This window comes from Paramormyrops kingsleyae, chromosome 7 (genome assembly GCF_048594095.1).
Source record: "Paramormyrops kingsleyae isolate MSU_618 chromosome 7, PKINGS_0.4, whole genome shotgun sequence".
NCBI lineage: Eukaryota > Metazoa > Chordata > Actinopteri > Osteoglossiformes > Mormyridae > Paramormyrops > Paramormyrops kingsleyae.
Genome location: NC_132803.1, coordinates 22,811,681 through 22,829,269, shown reverse-complemented (window position 1 = coordinate 22,829,269; position 17,589 = coordinate 22,811,681). Strand labels below are relative to the sequence as shown.

Sequence of the window (17,589 nt, the reverse complement as noted above, 5' to 3'; positions counted from 1 at the left end):
TTCTACTTTTTATGGACATAGTAGGTATGTTTGCTACAAATTAGCAGCAATCACTTTACTTATTTACTGAAATTGTAACTGGGGCTGTTAAAGCCATGATGCATATGCTGACCTACTGCAGAAAAAAATTCATTTAGGGGCTCATATCAGGAACACCTGCCTACTTGCCACTATCATGTCATACTGCACAGTACAGTGCTAGACAGCAGGCACCTGCAGTCAGCCATGATAAAAAGGATGCAACCAACTTGGAGCCCATAACACGACATGCTAAGTCACTGGGGCACTTACATGCATTGATCTATGTGATGTGCATGAAGGCCACAAATAAAGGTCCACCCAGTGCAAGCCTTTGATTTTTCCACTTTATTATATACACAATGAAGAGGGGGACATTGTGTATTTAGCCCAGTTTTGTGGCCAGTTCCTTGGCCTTCGCCTTTTCCAGCTTGGCAATACGAGCCGTTGACTTGGGGCCCATGATGCCACCTCCCCAGTGACGACGGATCTGACGAGAGAAGTTTAACATCAGGATTGCAAAAAGGGGGTCCAGACCATCGAAACCTTGTGAACATCGTGCAGGGTTGCTCTTGCATTTCTCCAACATTAAGTCTGAATAGCTTGGACTTGCCAGTACAATTTACAGAACATCAAAATAAAAGTTCATTAATAGGTCAGTGGTATCTCAGATCTTAAACCTTCTGCTCAGGGTTAAAAAGCTCATTTGAAACAACATGGTTTTTCAGGTGAAGAAATTCTGACATCATTGCAAAAGGTTTGTTCAACTGAGAATTAGTCTGATATTAGCAATTTCAAATTAAACCTGTTGTGTACAGCGAGTCAAGTCTCACTTTCATGGCATTCACTTCACAAACCTGATCCTGACCGCACGGCTGGCTAAGCTGTGGCATATTTAATTCCTGACTCACTATTTAACCAGCTGGTAAGGGTCTTACCTCCTCGTATCGATCATTGTAGTTTGTCTTGATGGCTTCAACCAGCTTGGCAAGAGCTCCTTTGTCCTCACTGTAATAGAACAGCAAAGTCAACATGGCTGATAACACAAGCGTCCTAACTGGTGCCGTGAGCTTGGACCTTTTGCTCAGGGTTAAAAAGCTCATTTGAAACAACATGGTTGTTCAGGTGAAGAAATTCAGACATCATGGCAAAAAGCCCCAAAAATAAAATGTGCATTCTTCTTAGCAACTAGTATCTAAAGCACTTTACTTACGGATTGATCTGTGTAAAGGCCACAGAAGTGCAGGTCTTCCTGTGAACCAAACGACCAATCCTTGCCTTGCCCTTGACTATGCAGTAGGGGACTCCCATCTTCCGGCATAGTGCAGGAAGAAAAACGACCAGCTGTAGAGGTATTTGTTGAAAAGATTAACATAACTGTTGCCCAAACACGCTCACGTTACTCAGTCACTAGTTTGATGTACAAAGTTGCTTCTCTTCAGCAGAGGTTTTAACACTTTCATTTGCACAATGACAAAGGAAGAACTGAATGAAGCCTACAATTTGCATGTTTCAGCTAAGACCGGCAATCTTTGAGAAAACAAAGATCCATTAAATTTAGCTAAAATTTGTGCTTGAAAACTGCCCAGAATGTAGGTTGTCCTCAAATCAGGTGGCAACTGTTGTACGGCATATATTTTTTTTTTTAACTCTGTCATGTGCCCCTTCGTTCAAATATTCAATTCCAGTATAACACATAGCAAGACAGTGAAATGGTCAGTAAAATGCCATACCTCAATAGGGTCCACGTCATGGGCGATGACGACCAACTGAGCCTTCTTGCTCTCCACCAGAGTGGTAACAGTATTCACACCTGAAACATCCAGCAACTTTTTAAGCATGTTCTCAGGCTGAGCACTTTACCATAATACCTGAAAAGTACCTTTGGGTGAGACTGTTCAGCCTGATTAGGAACTGGTCATCAAAGCAAATGAAATGTGACCAATTCAAGCCCAAGATTATTCGGGCATACTAGATAGTAGGTAAAAAAAAAAAAAACATTAACCACAGAGCTACAGAAGTAGGCCCTCCATGCCAGGTCATGCCAACCTACCAGCACGCAGAACAGGTGGTCGTTTAGTTGGGGCATCTCCTTTTCCAGCAGCCTTCTGTTCAGCCCGGGCCACCAGCCTACGCTTCTTCTCCTGCTTAGTCTCAGGCCTGTACTTGTGGGCCAGCTTGAAAAGTTGTGTTGCTGAAAGAGCAGAAGCCAGGTTACCCATCTACTGTAACATTCAATGCAGAATCCACATAGCATCCACCAACAACAAATGCAAGACAGTGTCTAGACAACATGATCACAAATGGAAGACATCCTAGTATCATGATACTCCAAAAGTGCTCTTACCCGTCTGGCGATCCAGGGCCTGGGTGAACTGGTTGATTGAAGGTGGCACCTTCAGACGCTTGTACAAAATTGCACGCTGTCGCTGCAGTCTGATGTAACGGGGCCATTTCACGAAGCGTGTCAGGTCACGCTTGGGCTGAATATCCTGACCTAGGAAGACCACATGTACCCTACTAGTGATCAAATTAGTGTAAAATGCATCTTAAAGTCACTCCGCACAAATGTGCATCAGCGATCTTGGTGATTGGTTGTCAGCACAACAGATAAGATAGCAAATATTCTTTACATCATCTGCACAGTCTTCAATGCTTTGTACTCTTAAGCAAGGAAGAGCCAGAAAAAAAAAATTGTGCCAAACTAACGCCACACGTTACTTACCAATGCCAAAGTTCTTGGGCCTCTTTTCAAACAAGGGGTTGACCACCTTCTTTACTTCTGGCTTTTTGGCCACCGAAGGGGCCGGGGCCACCTTCTTCCCCTTAGCCTTCTTCCCCTTCGGCTGCAAAGACGTAAAGAATACGCAGTTATTCTCTCAATCGCATATGAAAAAGAGACGAATCCACGCCGTTACAAGCTTGGCCGAAGCTCAGTGTTAAAAAGCTCGTTTTTACTCCACACAGTGCATTCAGGTGAAGAAATTCAAGGCATCATCGCAGCAGCCATTCAACTAAAAAACCCATTAACCGGAAATTAAGCATTATACTGAAGTCCAACGCTAATATCGTAATTTGAACACGCAGTCTAACAAAAAAGGTAAAAACGAGACATGTGACAACGTGCGTCCGCCTCAGTCCCGCGTCCGTCTAAGCAGCCCGAAGATGCGCTAAACCATTAGGTGGGCTGTAACCAACAACTTCACGTACAACTTTTGCATTTTTAAAGAAAGGCGAGACTGCAACGCACTTTATTTAAAATACAGCATTTATTCTTCTGAATACGAAACATGTTATCAAAGTACAGTTACAGTTCATGTTTGACTTGAGCTGAGCAGTGTATTTAACGACTTTGTCCGAAAACTTTCTAAATAATATTTATTGTAACATTAAGCACAATGCATTCCCCGCGCGCTATGATGATATTCCTGAATCTTTAAAGTTGCATAAACTGGATGTTCAGAGATTGAAAGCCAAGTCTTTCGCCCTATGGTAAAAACACACACACTCACCATTTTAGATCAGACGAAAAGGAAGGAGAAAGCATTGTGGGTAATTTAAGTACTGACAACATCCGCTACGTCAAAGGAAGGAGCTCTGCGGCATTGTGGGCAGTTCCGGTACCGACAATTTTCCCTACGCTTCGGGAATGTACTGTCTCAAGTTTATGTCCGTATGGATTTGTGTAAATTGAAAGGTACGTTGTGCCTTTTTATGATCATTCTGAAACAAATTGATAAATTAACACTACATTTAGTATGTTACACACTAGCTGCAGGTATTACGGTTTAATTATGTGTGCAGTGGTATCTGATGCTTAGTCTAAGGTAGCAGCTTTCTGCTTTGTGAAGGATGCTTGCTTTATGAGAACTTGGTGCTTTACCAACCGCCTCCTTATTTATTAACTTATCTGAGATTTTTTTTACAGTATCGTAGCTACTGAAGATGTCCACGCAAAGAGTCCTCCCGCAAAGCAAGGAAACTCTCCTTCAGTCCTACAACAAGAGGCTGAAGGATGACATAAGGTCCATTCTAGATAATTTTACAGAGATCATCAAAACTGCAAAGGTGGGTGTTGTAAAAGACGGCTAAGTTAAAGCTTTATCAAATAAATGCATATTCTTGTAAAATGTTTGTTCAAAATTTCAGGTGGAGGACGAAACCCAGGTTTCCAGGGCAACGCAGGGAGAACAGGACCATTATGAGATGCATGTTAGAGCAGCAAATATTGTGAGTGATCGTAAATGCTAAGCTGTTTGAACTGGTATGATATTAGAAGATTTGGGATTTTTAGTTTGGTTCATTTAGCCTAATCTTGTGTTTAGGTTCTTTTCATTTTAGGATTTGTCTGCTCAATAACCAAGCCTCCTGATCATTCCAAAAATCTGTTGGATTTCTAGATCCAGAATATCCTTCCTCTGCAAGGTCTTCAGTTCATTAGGTGCTCAGTAACTTTAATAATTTCGTTGACAGTGCCGTATAGTTTTACCATAGATGCTGTAGTGGATGTTGATGATTATTATTTTTAAATATGCTTGCACAGGTACGTGCAGGGGAGTCACTGATGAAGCTGGTGTCAGACCTGAAACAATTCCTGATCCTGAACGACTTCCCTTCAGTGAATGAGGCCATTAGCCAGCGTAACCAGCAGCTGCGCACCCTGCAGGAAGAGTGCGATAAGAAACTCACCGCCCTGCGTGATGAGATTGCAATTGACCTGTACGAGCTAGAGGAAGAATATTACTCATCCAGGTACAAATAGGCTCATAGTCAGAGTATATACCTATTACCGCCCTTGGCTATATCTATGCCCCTTGTGCCTTTTAAAGAATGTATAAAATATAATATAAATAGGCCATTTGAAGAAAGCCCACGGCGGGCATGTTTTAAGAACCTTGATCAAGAGTTGAAACAAGACAGGCTTATATCACAGTTGTTGTTGTGTAAATAAATGCCTTCCACAGCACCAAGTCAAATGAGATTAAGGGAATTCACTGAGTCTTAAATGCTTTGGAAAGCCTCCCATTTGTATTGAAACTTGAAAAAATGTGCCTTGCTCACGTTATAGTTGACAAGGCCAGTGTTTTGAAGTAGGATTTCTCATTTTCTGTGAGCACTTCTAAACAATTTTATACGTAAATCAACCGAACTGTTAGTTTATACCTACTTTTGTATTTCTGCATGTTCAAACATGCAGCTTCTCCATCAGTCAAGAAAAAGAATGAACTCACCTCCAGATATTTAATTTTTGCCTTTGTAAAATTGTGCTCAAGGCATGTAAGCCAAAGTTACAAAGTAAAGCAAAGTTTCAGAAATGCAGTATGAAAACAAAGCCATACACTTGCAAGTCACTTATGTTTATCAGAATGTTTTAGTTTAAACTCTGATTTTTGTGTAGACCTGAATTATAATCCTTATACTACCTGGAAATATAAAATAACACTCGAAAGCTTTGGTCTTGCAGCTGAATCTTATGTATAAAGGAATTGCACCTTCAAAATTCATATTTATAATTTTTTACACTTTATACTCATTGTACTGGAGAAAAGGGGAAAGTGTTCTTTGGTAGCTCTTAGTTTGCAACTAAATGGTAAATCAATTTGATATTGCCATTTAATAGAAAAGTTGATTAAATTCCATTTTAAGACATTTTTTAATTGAAAAGTAAAGTGAATTTTAATGTAGCATATAACTACATCGTATTTTTACTGTAAAGTTTTTTTATTCAAAAAATTTTGTCTTAGATTTATTTCCTTTCAAAGATTTAAGGTAATCAATACTTTTTTGATCCCCATGGGGAAAATTATTAATTAAAGGTAAAGAACCTTTTGGCTAAGTATTAAATTGATTTGCCATTATGCTCTGATCTGTTTCATTCCATTTTTAGTTCAAACATAATTCTTTGACTGGATGTTTTTTCCATGTGGATTTTGGCAACATAAATTTGACTATATAATTTTCTTGTTTAGTGCATTCTCAGTATGTTATGAGAATGTCAGTTTTTGTCTGCTGTAAAGTAACTCATCATTATACAACGGATCATTTAAAAAATTACTTGTACTTAAAGTTTATCGAAGTAGATGGTTTATATTTAATACAGATTAATGTCTTGTTTGTATCAGCTATAAATAGCACCACTCACATTTTAGGAGTGAAATAAAGTAGAATGAGAAGTTTTATTGTCTTTTTTTCCTTGTCAGAAATCCTCCAGCTAATTCTTGGCACCTTTTTTTCCACAGGCTTTTGAGTTTTTAAGTCTCTCTCTTGTACATTTTCAGCATCTCCCTTTGGTTTATGTAGCATTGAACTGTTACCCAAAGGAACATTTAGCACTTGCAGATTGGCTTAAATTTGATAATGCCCCTGTTATACGTCAGTCCTTCCAGTTTTTCACCCTCTGCTAATAACAAAAACTACATGTAAATATCATAAGTATTGCACCACTGTAGAAGGAACATGTGAAAGATGCCACATTCTGTTCAAAAAGGAATATTATACCACTTGTAATGGAAATACAGTTAACTCTGTGGCCGGGACACTTTTTATCTTGATATTTCTAAGGGCAGCTCTTGTTTCGTGCGCTCTCTCCCTGCTTCGTATGCATGTGTCTGTTGGTGTGACCCGTATCCATCTTCTCAGGTGGATCTGCGTGTGTGTGTTTCGTGTGCCCAAGCACCCCCTCCCCCCATGCTGATTCTGTACCTGGGTTTTTGTTCTGGAAAGCTACAGTCTGTGGGACGGTGCCGACCTGCCCTTATGTGAAGCCTTCCATCGGCGGGACAGCTGTGCCTCCCCTGGCACCTCCACAGGCACCTCTGCTGATGGCATGGAGGATATCGCCGGCCCAGTCTCGCAGGAGTCCACCCCAGGAAACCTCAATGGGCACAGCACTAACGCAGCCGAACACCCCTAATGCGTGGCAGCGGATCTCTCGCCTTGAGTCCATGACATTGTTTTTGGCCCAAATGTTAGCATTAAACCTTTAATGACGGCAGGTATGTGTTTCCATTAAATTTTGCATTCTGGAACAAGAGACCCAGGAGCATCTTCCGGCGTCCCATTGAAAACTGACCCAGGTAGCTGTTGTCCACAAGGCTGAGCCAAGTTCACCTTGGTGAACATAGTGATTTTTGTATTTCTGTAGTTGACGTTTGTTTCAGTGTAAACAGATCTAGGAGAGAGATGTTGAGTAGTGAGTTGTTTAGACTAATGCCAAACAGCAGTGAACCTCTTAGTTCTTGCACATTCCATCTCAGGATATTTTGATGATTCGTTTTGATGTTATTAAGTCAGGATGTAGCCAACACACAAAGTAGTAATGTAGCTGAACAAACTAGACCTTTTGTGGCATTTTATTTGCATACTGTACACAATATGACCATTTGCTCTTTGAAGAACTTTGACTGTTATGGTAACGTTCTCATCTGTGGGTTTCACCTTATCTGGGCTTAACACTGTATATTTAAAAGTGAATTTTTTGTGTTTTTGGTTTCAGGATTGACTTTATAAAAATGGATTTTGTATTATTTTGAGCTGTTGTTACTTTGTACTTGAATTTGTTTTGTTTTGTAAGTTGGGTTTGTATGCTATGGTCGTTTCCATTTGTATAAACAATAGTTAATTAATAAAAGTGCCATACCTAAAATAATCTTCAGTTTCCAGGCGTCTTGGAAATGTATGAATTAAGAAGCTAAAGTAAAATTTGTCATGAATCAGAGAACTTTTAAAAAGTATTTATTAGTGGAAATATGTTTAACTTTACATCCGGCAAATCAATAATGGCACAAGGAAAAATAAACTTCAATAAAGTTTCTGGAAAGAAATTATTCATGACTATGGCAATCAAGAGTTACTACAAGACTCATAATGAGTGTGTTGTCAGGGCGACAGTGAATCAACAGGGGCACAATCAATGTAAAAAAATGCAATAACTGAAAAAAATACTATTAAGGAAATGGTTGTCTCTAATAGCAGTGTTTTTAGAAATACAAAATAAGTATCTTACAAAACACATGGCTCAGAATGTTCTTTTCAATCTCACTAATATTTGTAAATTCTTTTAGGACTTTCTGAGCAATGCAAAGCTAGCCTTTAAGTTTAGCTTAGTAAATGTAAATTAACTTAAGGTAAATTAACACTGAAATGATGCTTGAAGAAGGGTACTTACCAGGATTTCCTATAGACTTTCATAAATTAAACAGATTCCTAAGCATACAGGGGATTTTTTTAAAGGTAAACTAAATGATATATTTACACATACTGTATATAACATATTGTAATAACCAATACTCTATTACACGTTCTGTGCTACTTGTCTCCATAACCTAGAATGGCTTTCTCTTCGTATAAATGTGTACTCTGCAGACATTAGACAGCATATTCTTAGCATATGATTAATGCTTGGTTTAAAGTGTAGATGATCATATATGAGATACAGTTTTTACCTGATAGACTCAACATAAAAAGCAAAGACTGAGGTATTTTACACTAGGTAATAGTATAACAATACACTGCATCTTAGAGAACAGAACAGAATGCAATAGAATGCCTTTTAGAAATATATTCAATGACCCAACCATTCACCTATCCTGGTCAGAGCTGTGGCTAAAATAAACTTGTTTTCTATTGGAAAAATTAACATTATCAGAGTATGCATGATATTTTCACAAGATACAATTTGTGATTTTTTTAGATGTAACAGCAATATGTGAAAGGAGGTGACTGGGATCTTGGACATTATAGCAAGGCAGCGACAAGGTTCACGAGGTTTGATACAGTTCTATGCTATTCCTCTTACAAGAGGATCCATCCCACATTTATAATGTATTCAGTCATTGTCACCATAAGCAGTAGCTCTTATTTGAACCATCCCATGAATCTTTTATGTTAATGAGTTTCTTATGACTGTATGACAACAGCTTAAAATAAACAGCATCACAAATGTTTAGTCTCTTGCTGTCTAAAAACATCCATCACCTGATTTTGCAGAATTTAACATTTGCCATTAACAGCCCTATCTTAACTAACAAAACAAACAAAAAACATTTCCTCAAACTGGAATTTTTAAATTTTTTTTTTTAAATCAAATGAAATCAAATACAGGTAAATAAATACAAACAAAACAGATGAAAACTGGACAACAAAAAGAGGATAATAAAACTGGGATATAAATCTGCTTTTAATATCTGCGATTCATCTTCTTAAACTTTTCGTAGTGGTAATCATCAGTAGCCTTTTCATTGGCTGGCCTCTTTCGGTTCGGGGGTGTCTCTGTGGGAATCAAGCACCATGTCATTCTCAGCATGACCCCCGGCCGGCTACAGAGGCACAGCACAACTGCCAGGTGCTCGCGGGTCATGCGGGACTTACTCTCTGCTTCAGGCTTTTCAGTGTCTCCCACACGGAGAGGCCGCGCCTTGGGCTCCTCGCGATGTCGTCTCGCTGGTGCATTAACGTCCTCATGGTAAACTACGATCACGGGTGTAAAGTGAGCCCATGGATAAGTGTGCACAAATCAACTAGCATAAATTCACACGACACGGCCGCAATACAACATTTCACTCATTACTCTGTGTGACTCTTACTTACAGCGGTTGTGCTGGACGTAATTGACTGCGATGTTGGTGGGCACGAAAGAGGTGCCGCTGTCTTTCTTTTTGTTCCTCTGTTCGGCTATGAGCCTAGCTTTAGCTTCCTCTGTGTAGATGATGTTTTTTATCTTGGCGCTTAAAAGGGTTAAAAGAAATAAGCTGTCAACTATTACACAATGATTCAATATGAGCTCATTTCCAGTCACCGTAACGTCTACATAAACATAAACATGCTGAATGTGGCGCTTTACGTTTCATCAAACTCACTCTATGCCCAAGTCCACCTCTGGGATTCCGCTCAGCATCTGGTTGGAGAGCATCTCCTCCGTCTTCTTGGCAGAGGCCACGCGGATGCTCTCTGGCAGCTCGTAAAGCAGGTCTTCTGCATTCTTGGCTTTGACTTTTTGCTCCTCTGTTTCTATCATCCCTTTCTTTTTCTTTAGCTCCGTCTCGATGTATTTCATCCTGGCAGAAAAACATAATGGCAGAGTAAGAATCTGCAGAAAACAAGAAATTACCATGCTGTGTCTTAGAATTGCTGAAATAATTTTAGCACAATAACTGCAGTCGTAACCTTCCTAATATAATTAGCATGTTGAATAAATCAATTCGAGACAGGATGATATGCAGATTTTACCATGTTAGAGATTTGAATCAAAGTTTAAAATCTCCATTCTTGCACTCTGTTTCAGTCACAACAAAATTGTTACCAGCAACTGCAGTAATAAGATAAATCTGAATAAATATTTCCTTCAGAATTATATTAGCAAAATAATTAGCTTTAACTTTTATGCAGAAATATACATAAAATTCGAACCAAACAGTCTCAAATCATACAGATAATGATGGAGTATAAAAAAAATGTGTTACACTGTGGTTAAATATCATTTTAAAAAATATAAAGTTTCCTCCAAGTTTAAAGGGGGTACAAGCCACAAAATTAAAGACATACATATCAGCGTCTTCATCTCTTCGATTGGTCTCGGCAGAAAAAGACGTTCCCAGATTAAGATCAGTTTCATCCTGGGTCCTGAAGAATCAATCACAAACAAACATCATTTAAGCTCCCCTAACAAATAATACAATGCAAGTGACACTACCTGAATATAATTATCCATTGAAAATATTGTTTGTTCCCATTTGGAAATTTCCATTCTTACATGTCTCTGTTTCGGTCTTTAACCTTTTTCATATCAACAACACCTCCCGTCTTCAGCTTAAAAGGATCATCCTGGAAAAACAAAAGAAAGAACAACCTATTTTTTTATGTGGTTTTTTTTTTGTTTGTTTATAGAGACAGTCATCAGGTTTGTAGGCAAGTGTGAACAATTGTAATAATAATAATAATAATACAGTACACAATAATAAAAATACAGTAATACTAAAAGTATATCTGGCACTGTACTGTACCTAGAGCCGACAAACCGCTGAAGCTGGGTAATGTTTCCACGAGCATCACAAAATAGCACGTATTTGTTATTATGAACCATTGTATTCAACTTTAATTCTTTTATTTAACTTTTAATTTAATTTTTAACATATCAGGCTTTATGGCAGCCCATTCATAAGTGTGAGTTGTCTGTTAGTCAGATGGCCCTTTCTTAGTATCTTTGTCAGGGTCACAGGATACGGCCAAATGGAATAACAGATTTATCATTTCTAGTGATACACCATATTATGGCATATCTGTTTAACTTTTGGGCAGCTTTACATAAAACTGGTTTAAAAAGCACCGTGACCTTCACCAGAATAAGTAGTGCAAAGGGACAAGATAGGGTTTTAATAAGCTGTGCAAAACCCACCTCAATCTCAGCTTCTGGTGGCAGTTTCTCACCAACCAGCAATGATACTATACTGAAATAAAGAATTAGAAATTTGTCAAATTATGACATGTAACAAAAAAAAAACGTAATATGACATGCAAGGTTTCCTTAGAACCATTTTCCTGAGGTGTGAAATATAAGGATTAACTCTGATTACAGTTTCTATATCAAGGACCAGACCTCAGCTCTTGCCATTTTTCACAGACTTTATCCTGATAAAAAAAGCAAATTATTTTTTGGTATACATAAACCAGGTTAGAACTAAATTAGTTCATGGATATGCAGAGGTTTACGAGGGTTTCTCTTCCGCTGGTGGCTGAGTTAACTACATTTATTTTATTTAACAAAATTACCTCACGCCGCTTTGTCTCTTACGTAAACTCTGAATTTCTTTGACCTCATCCACTTTAGACCTGTGTGAAATACGGAATACAAATGAGAAGATGTAATTACAACGCATAAGGCAAAAGCCATTCCTGAAGCAAACATAGCTTCCTGAAATACAACAGAAGCGTGGCATTGTTTACATTCGCGTTTAACCTCAAAATAATTTTGGTTTCCACTTGCCGAATGTGGTTAATTAGTTAGCAATGCACAATTACATAAATACTGTATATCCATCGGACATTTTAACACGATCCAGTAAACTATGAGAAACCATGTAACTAACGAGATAGCTAACTACCCACCTGACTTCGGCAGTTATCTCCTCATCCTCCTCGTCATCCGAGTCGGCTTTCCTTCTCCTGAAATTCTTTGAAGGCGGCATTATTACGGTACAATTCCGGATTTAAAGCTCAACTCCTTCACAATCTATAGTTTGTGGGGTTTTAGCTCGACGATGCTTTGTCACGTGATTCAGCAACAACGCATACTCAGTATATTAAGCGGAAGTTCCTATTGAGAATTATTCATAAACCGGACATGACGTGCTGTAATGCGTATGGGACCGCAAATAAAATCGTTTTGTCTCACGTATCCGTTGTCTGTTTTCTGGCTTGTGTCATTTTCTTACAAATTTTAGCTTTCTGAAATCATGCTTATTACATTTTGTTTGGAAGATGTAGCAAATGCTACGGGATTCCATGTCTGTTTAAAGTATAACGTTCACATGTCTGCAGGCCATAATCATATTTACTAGTGTCTTGCAAGCATCATTATCCATGATATGAATACCATCCTCGTTTCTAATTATCTTTGTTTCTTTATAATTCACGTAGATGTATCGTGTATCACGATCACAAAATCGAAGCCGCTCCGCTGTCTGAATGCAGCTAACTGACTATTCGGGGACCGGAAACACAACAAAGCTGACGCAAACCGTGTTGTAAATAATTGGACAGGGGCTGGGATCTCTCCGTGGCATCAACTGGGTCCCTCTTCCTCATTTCTGCCCGTCAAAATGAATATCTCCGAACACCGACTTTGCATTATGTGGAGGAGGTGAATACGTCTCTGAATTGAGGATTTGCTGTGCATACGTGCGTGCAGTGTCATCCCCGTTTACTGGCGAATGCACCTACCCAGTTGTTAAGAAGTAAAAACGGGGCCTGTTTATCTGCAGAATGCGTTATCTTATTCAATGCAGGCTGGGTAAAATCCAAGAGTAACGACGTATCGTTTAATCAAGGTGTGTCGTGACTGCAATTGCTGTCATTTGACTGTATCTGAATATTGACAGATGGAGTTAACAGGTATTATCATAATTCTGTTGCTGAACAGTAAGGTGGCTAAAAGTTATTTCTAAGTATGACGTTGCACAACATAGTGATGCGGGTTATTTGTATGAGTTCCTATGTGGACTAAGTAAACGCTACGTTGTGATATTTTGTGCGACCAAATGTTACGTGTGTTGTTGCATCTCTGGCGCCGACATTGCTCTTTGCTCGTACTGTAATCTTTTTATGATAACCGAGATTAGTCTCAGGAACGACATGTAAACCAAGGGTGGGAATACATTTCCCATACTTTTCCGTATGAGATGGCGTGTTCAGTGTAGTCTTTCTGCGGTGTTATGCTTTCATGAAACAGCATTTTCTTTGGCTTCCGTAGTAAAGATCAACATGACAGGTCTTGGCAAGCGTACAGCATATGCATCCCAAAGACTTCTATATGTACTTTGTTCAAAATAGGACAAATGAGAGTGGTGATTATGTATTTATTTTAGAATATTTAAATTATGAGAACCTCTATGAATTAACGTTTATCTATGAACTTGAGGTTAATTTCTCCAAAATGTCACATAAGTGCTTGTATGATTTTGTAAGATTGCATATACAGAAATGTACATGGCAATTCTTATATTTTATTACTATGATATTTTTAATCTGCAGGTAAAACAAATGCTAGAAAGATGACAAACCAGGCAGAGCTTTGCCCTCATCTAGACTCCATTGGAGAGGTTACCAAGGAGGAACTTCTACAGAAATCAAAGGTATGGGTGTTTTAATTTCTTAATGTACAGTTATTACATTTTTAAATGTACAATTATTGTTTTAATTGCCTTCTTCACAGTAATGTGCTGTAGATAATCAACATTTTAGAGATGTATTTTTAATGCTTTGTTGTTAATATGAACAATAAAAGATGCAGCAAAATGTGAAATATACGACAATGGAAATACTGAGTATGTTTTTAAAATGTGTATAGGGTTTATGCAGCACTAGTTCTAGAGGTGTGTCGCTCATATGCTTTAATGCCCCTGTCCAAAAAGGCATATGTTTGAATCCCAGGGCAGGTAGAGTAATCAAATCACATTGAGTGCAAAGTCAAACCAAAGAAAACCAAATAAGTCCTATGCACCTTGTTCAAATGGCAAATAAATATCTTACCTTAATGAAGTTTCCAATACAAATGAAAAGCCAGCTTAACGTATGAAAAAAACACACCGTATATTGTTTTGAATGATTTTGTGAGGTAATTGTGGTCTTTGCTTGTCTGTGTTGCGCTAAAGGGCACGTGTCAGTCATGCGGTGCTGTGGGCCCCAACCTTTGGGCTTGTCTGCAGGTAAGGATGGGCAGCTTTTCTGCATTATCTGGAATCTGTTTCTTTCAGTTAATCTAAGTTTTTCCTGAATGCATTAATTACCCATAAATATTTCATGAAGAAAACACAGATATTTAAATGCTAATTCTCTTTCTCCTGCATCCATCAGCATTGCCCTTATTATTGTCGTGTGCATTTTTAAATCAGTAAGGAAAGGATGAATACAGTATTAACACAGTGCGGTCACGGCGTGATACTTAGCAGTGTGCGCCCCTGTTTCCATTTAGAAGGACTGTGCGTATGTTGGCTGTGGGGAGTCCTATTCAGATCATAGCACCTTACATGCACAGGTAAGTCTGCCACTACCTGCCCTTTGTACTGCGATTTTTTTCCTTAATTAACTTGAGATACACCTATCTATTTTTTTCAAATTTATGCTATGTTTTTTTGATTTCATCACAGGTGAAGGTCTTTCCAGATTTAGTGGTTGGAAAAAGTCCCGTACGATCTTTTTTTTTTTTTTTTTTTTGATTGTACATACACTACACATTAACTTATTTTCATTTATGTTTGTTTATTTCCTTAATATCCTTTTTAGGATGTTTCGTAGGAAGTACTGTGTACTTTGTCTGCACTACGTGTGCTGTCGTTGCCCTTTGTCTTATTTTGCAGTTATGTTTGTTTATCTGAAAATTACATACGTACCTTGCTGCTCAATGCACAGGAATTTCCCCCTTTGATCAACAGGGTTCCTCTTATCTTATTTAAAGAGATCGGTCCCAGAAAATATTTGATGTGTTCATGTATGTGATTTTCACTGCTTTACATTGAATGCTGCCGGTGTTCTTGTGTCGTTTAGGCGAAAAAGCACAATCTGACGGTCAACCTGACCACCTTCCGGATCTGGTGCTATGTCTGCGAGAGGGAGGTCTTCTTGGAGCAGAGGCCTGTTTTACCAGCACCTGGCAGCCACCCCTGCAAACCTCTGGAGCAGGTATGACCTCACCCAACATTGGCAGAGTCTCCGTCACACCAGTGCTGCATTTTTGGCTTTGCCACCTGCGGCATTCCTACTCTCTGTTATTTCAGTATTGGTTCTGGAACAGTCATTACTCTGCATGACTTTATTATATATAATTTATATCATATTACACTTTGCTCTGTAGAGTCACAGGATGAGATTATTATAAAATACTGTGATCTGTGGTGGGCGGGCTGCTTCGGACAGAGCTACACATTTCTTTTTTTTTTTTCTTTTTATCACCTTTTGAATTTCCCAGGATTCTGTGCTGCAGACAGGAAGCCACCCACTAAAAGCTGTGCCCATAGCCGTGGCTGACGAGGAAGAGTCTGAGTCAGAGGAAGATGAGCTAAAACCTCGAGGTAAAACGTCCTCAGTCCTGCCTGCTGGTGCCACTGTAATGGGCAGCTGCATACCGGCCATGATGTCTGGGGCAGAACAACTAGCGGATTAGCTCACTGGATTAGCGATCTGTGCTCATGTCCAAATGGTTGTGAGTTTAAATCCCATATCTGGCAGAGTTGGGCTCTTGTACAAGGCCCTTAATCCCAGTTGCTCCCGGGGTGGTGGCTGACCCAAACGCATCACTTTGTATTGGCTGACCCCAATACAACGCTGTGAACTAAAGTAATTGCTAAATAAATAAATATTAATGTAATTGGGCTGTCAGTTTATCCATATTTCTTTCTGGCAAAGGGCTCACTGGCATGAAGAACATCGGCAACTCGTGCTACATGAATGCCGCTCTGCAGGCTCTCTCCAATTGGTAAGCTGGCCTCTGTCCCTGTCCCTAGCTAGGCTCTTCAGTCTGGCTATTTAGATCCGTGGTCATTTGAGGACAACATGCTGAAGTGGGCCGCAGGGTATTATGGGAAGGTTTGATTAGTGGCTCATGAAGATGTTGTGTTTTTCTCCATCCCTGCAAAGTCCACCACTCACCCAGTTTTTCCTGGAATGCGGTGGTCTGGTCCGGACCGACAAGAAACCTGCCTTGTGTAAAAGCTACCAAAAACTCATCTCTGAGCTGTGGCACAAGAAAAGGTATTTAATTTTTGATTTTCAGTTATTAATTTTCTGACTAAAGCCCACACATTGATCTCCCACGTGTTGTCGGCTTACTGTCACCCTGGCTGTTAGTTTTAATGTCTATATATCACTGGGCACCAAAAAAACAGCATTTAACAAAACTGTTATTTTTAAAAACATGCAGCGGCGTGAGTGACCATTGAACTGTTTAGTCGATTCATGAAAATCCCATAATTTCAGAACACAAGCAAATCTTTCCAAATGAACAAAGTCAGGGTGAAATGTAACTGCGTGTCTCTCTGACTCCCAACAGGCCAAGTTACGTGGTCCCCACCAGCCTGTCCCATGGCATCAAGCTGGTAAACCCCATGTTCCGAGGCTACGCTCAGCAGGTAGGGAGCACCTCCAGCAGGGGGCGATCCTGTCGCCGTTTCATCCGAGGCCTGTTACATCTCCCCATGGAATCGCGCTTGATTACTTTGGAAGAAATGAAATGTGACAAATGCAATGTAATGCAGCAGAAGAATGTTTTGATTGAATGTTTTACGATCGACTAAAAATCATTACCATATAAAAACAGTATAATCTCCTTGAAGCCTGTTAATCATCTGAAGGGCGATTTGCCGGTAGTGTTGGTTGCTCTGTGCGATGTTTGCAGGTGACCTCATATGCACGACTTGTTGCTCTCTCATCTAATAAGAGCTTATGATGATATACAGATGCTCCTCTCTTTGCTAGGGTTTGATTTACGATATTTCGATGTTATGATGGTGTGATAGCGATGCGCATTCAGTGGTCATCAAGCATTGAGTTTTGACATTGAATCAGTTCCCAGGCTAGAAATGTGACGCAGGATACTTTCTACTGATGCCGGCTAATGGCAGCATCCACACAGCAACGCTTGCAGTCTTTGTAGCCATCGGCAGCGTAACAATCTTACACAGAGTTTAACAACACATTACATAATGTCCATTATGTCTACTAAATGCCAAAGTGTGTCATATCATATCTAGGGCTGTCACTGTCCATTATATGAATAATCGGGTAATGTACCGATTTAATCAGACAAGTAATCGAGTAATCGATAATATAATATAGAATGTAATTGGTGTACACTCAGTCACA

The 17,589-nt window shown here is 39.3% G+C and overlaps 4 protein-coding genes and 4 non-coding genes across 13 annotated transcripts in view; 2 read left to right on the top strand and 6 right to left on the bottom strand.

Annotated features, from left to right (window-relative positions):
• The window catches only part of usp20 (ubiquitin specific peptidase 20), a 161,149-nt gene that overhangs the window by 130,352 nt on the left and 13,208 nt on the right, over positions 1-17,589 (top strand). For 2 of the 4 annotated variants that reach the window (XR_002837776.2, XM_023807908.2), the window contains exons 2-10: positions 13,460-13,577; positions 13,765-13,865; positions 14,385-14,438; positions 14,705-14,767; positions 15,277-15,411; positions 15,698-15,800; positions 16,135-16,204; positions 16,366-16,479; positions 16,778-16,856. Coding sequence is in view for 3 of the 4 variants with exons in the window: in XM_023807908.2 (XP_023663676.1) it covers positions 13,523-13,577; positions 13,765-13,865; positions 14,385-14,438; positions 14,705-14,767; positions 15,277-15,411; positions 15,698-15,800; positions 16,135-16,204; positions 16,366-16,479; positions 16,778-16,856 (774 nt within the window). In the remaining variant the exon portion in view is untranslated. Of the gene's footprint in view, positions 1-12,432; positions 12,875-12,911; positions 13,126-13,459; positions 13,578-13,764; positions 13,866-14,384; positions 14,439-14,704; positions 14,768-15,276; positions 15,412-15,697; positions 15,801-16,134; positions 16,205-16,365; positions 16,480-16,777; positions 16,857-17,589 lie in introns of those variants that run through there. The other 2 variants (XM_023807911.2, XM_023807910.2) reach the window with 2 other exon arrangements.
• On the bottom strand, positions 352-3,045 carry rpl7a (ribosomal protein L7a). The gene is made up of 8 exons (XM_072713874.1): positions 3,042-3,045; positions 2,744-2,896; positions 2,366-2,515; positions 2,072-2,212; positions 1,752-1,831; positions 1,232-1,362; positions 957-1,026; positions 352-508 (listed from the first exon to the last, which is right to left on the bottom strand). Exons 1-8 carry the CDS (start codon positions 3,043-3,045, stop codon positions 404-406), a joined length of 834 nt encoding a protein of 277 aa, XP_072569975.1. The 3' UTR covers positions 352-403.
• On the bottom strand, positions 701-772 carry LOC111841873 (small nucleolar RNA SNORD36). The gene has a single exon (XR_002837788.1). It is a non-coding gene; the product is annotated as a small nucleolar RNA SNORD36 (small nucleolar RNA).
• On the bottom strand, positions 1,098-1,169 carry LOC111841874 (small nucleolar RNA SNORD36). The gene has a single exon (XR_002837789.2). It is a non-coding gene; the product is annotated as a small nucleolar RNA SNORD36 (small nucleolar RNA).
• Positions 2,590-2,661, bottom strand: LOC111841876 (small nucleolar RNA SNORD24). Its single transcript, XR_002837791.1, has one exon. It is a non-coding gene; the product is annotated as a small nucleolar RNA SNORD24 (small nucleolar RNA).
• LOC111841875 (small nucleolar RNA SNORD36) lies at positions 2,947-3,021 on the bottom strand. The gene has a single exon (XR_002837790.1). It is a non-coding gene; the product is annotated as a small nucleolar RNA SNORD36 (small nucleolar RNA).
• On the top strand, positions 3,576-7,666 carry med22 (mediator complex subunit 22). Of its 3 annotated transcripts, none has more exons than XM_023807918.2 (5): positions 3,576-3,715; positions 3,947-4,086; positions 4,168-4,248; positions 4,562-4,770; positions 6,742-7,666. In XM_023807918.2, the coding sequence occupies exons 2-5, from the start codon at positions 3,964-3,966 to the stop codon at positions 6,929-6,931; spliced, it is 603 nt and encodes a 200-aa protein (XP_023663686.1). In that variant the 5' UTR covers positions 3,576-3,715; positions 3,947-3,963; the 3' UTR covers positions 6,932-7,666. The 3 variants fall into 3 exon arrangements, with proteins under 3 accessions (XP_023663686.1, XP_023663687.1, XP_023663688.1); XM_023807919.2 differs by lacking the exon at positions 6,742-7,666 and adding an exon at positions 6,258-6,735; XM_023807920.2 differs by lacking the exon at positions 6,742-7,666 and having other exon boundaries at positions 4,562-6,195.
• On the bottom strand, positions 7,737-12,335 carry c7h9orf78 (chromosome 7 C9orf78 homolog). Its single transcript, XM_023807915.2, has 9 exons — positions 12,121-12,335; positions 11,785-11,844; positions 11,411-11,462; positions 10,769-10,839; positions 10,561-10,638; positions 9,876-10,073; positions 9,607-9,743; positions 9,388-9,486; positions 7,737-9,288 (listed from the first exon to the last, which is right to left on the bottom strand). The coding sequence occupies exons 1-9, from the start codon at positions 12,198-12,200 to the stop codon at positions 9,197-9,199; spliced, it is 867 nt and encodes a 288-aa protein (XP_023663683.1). The 5' UTR covers positions 12,201-12,335; the 3' UTR covers positions 7,737-9,196.

Excerpts from the sequence above, each read along its gene's own strand:
- c7h9orf78 (XM_023807915.2), bottom strand. The coding sequence starts at position 12,200 with ATGCCGCCTTCAAAGAATTTCAGGAGAAGGAAAGCCGACTCGGATGAC. Across the intron at positions 10,639-10,768 it reads AAAGACCGAAACAGAGACAT|GACCCAGGATGAAACTGATC; the intron begins GTAAGAATGGAA and ends TTGATTCTTCAG. Across the intron at positions 9,744-9,875 it reads GAGGTGGACTTGGGCATAGA|CGCCAAGATAAAAAACATCA; the intron begins GTGAGTTTGATG and ends AACCCTTTTAAG.
- rpl7a (XM_072713874.1), bottom strand. Across the intron at positions 1,363-1,751 it reads ATGACGTGGACCCTATTGAG|CTGGTCGTTTTTCTTCCTGC; the intron begins GTATGGCATTTT and ends ATACCTCTACAG. Across the intron at positions 509-956 it reads ACAATGATCGATACGAGGAG|ATCCGTCGTCACTGGGGAGG; the intron begins GTAAGACCCTTA and ends TTCTCTCGTCAG.
- med22 (XM_023807918.2), top strand. The coding sequence starts at position 3,964 with ATGTCCACGCAAAGAGTCCTCCCGCAAAGCAAGGAAACTCTCCTTCAG. Across the intron at positions 4,249-4,561 it reads ATGTTAGAGCAGCAAATATT|GTACGTGCAGGGGAGTCACT; the intron begins GTGAGTGATCGT and ends ATGCTTGCACAG. Across the intron at positions 4,771-6,741 it reads GAAGAATATTACTCATCCAG|CTACAGTCTGTGGGACGGTG; the intron begins GTACAAATAGGC and ends TGTTCTGGAAAG.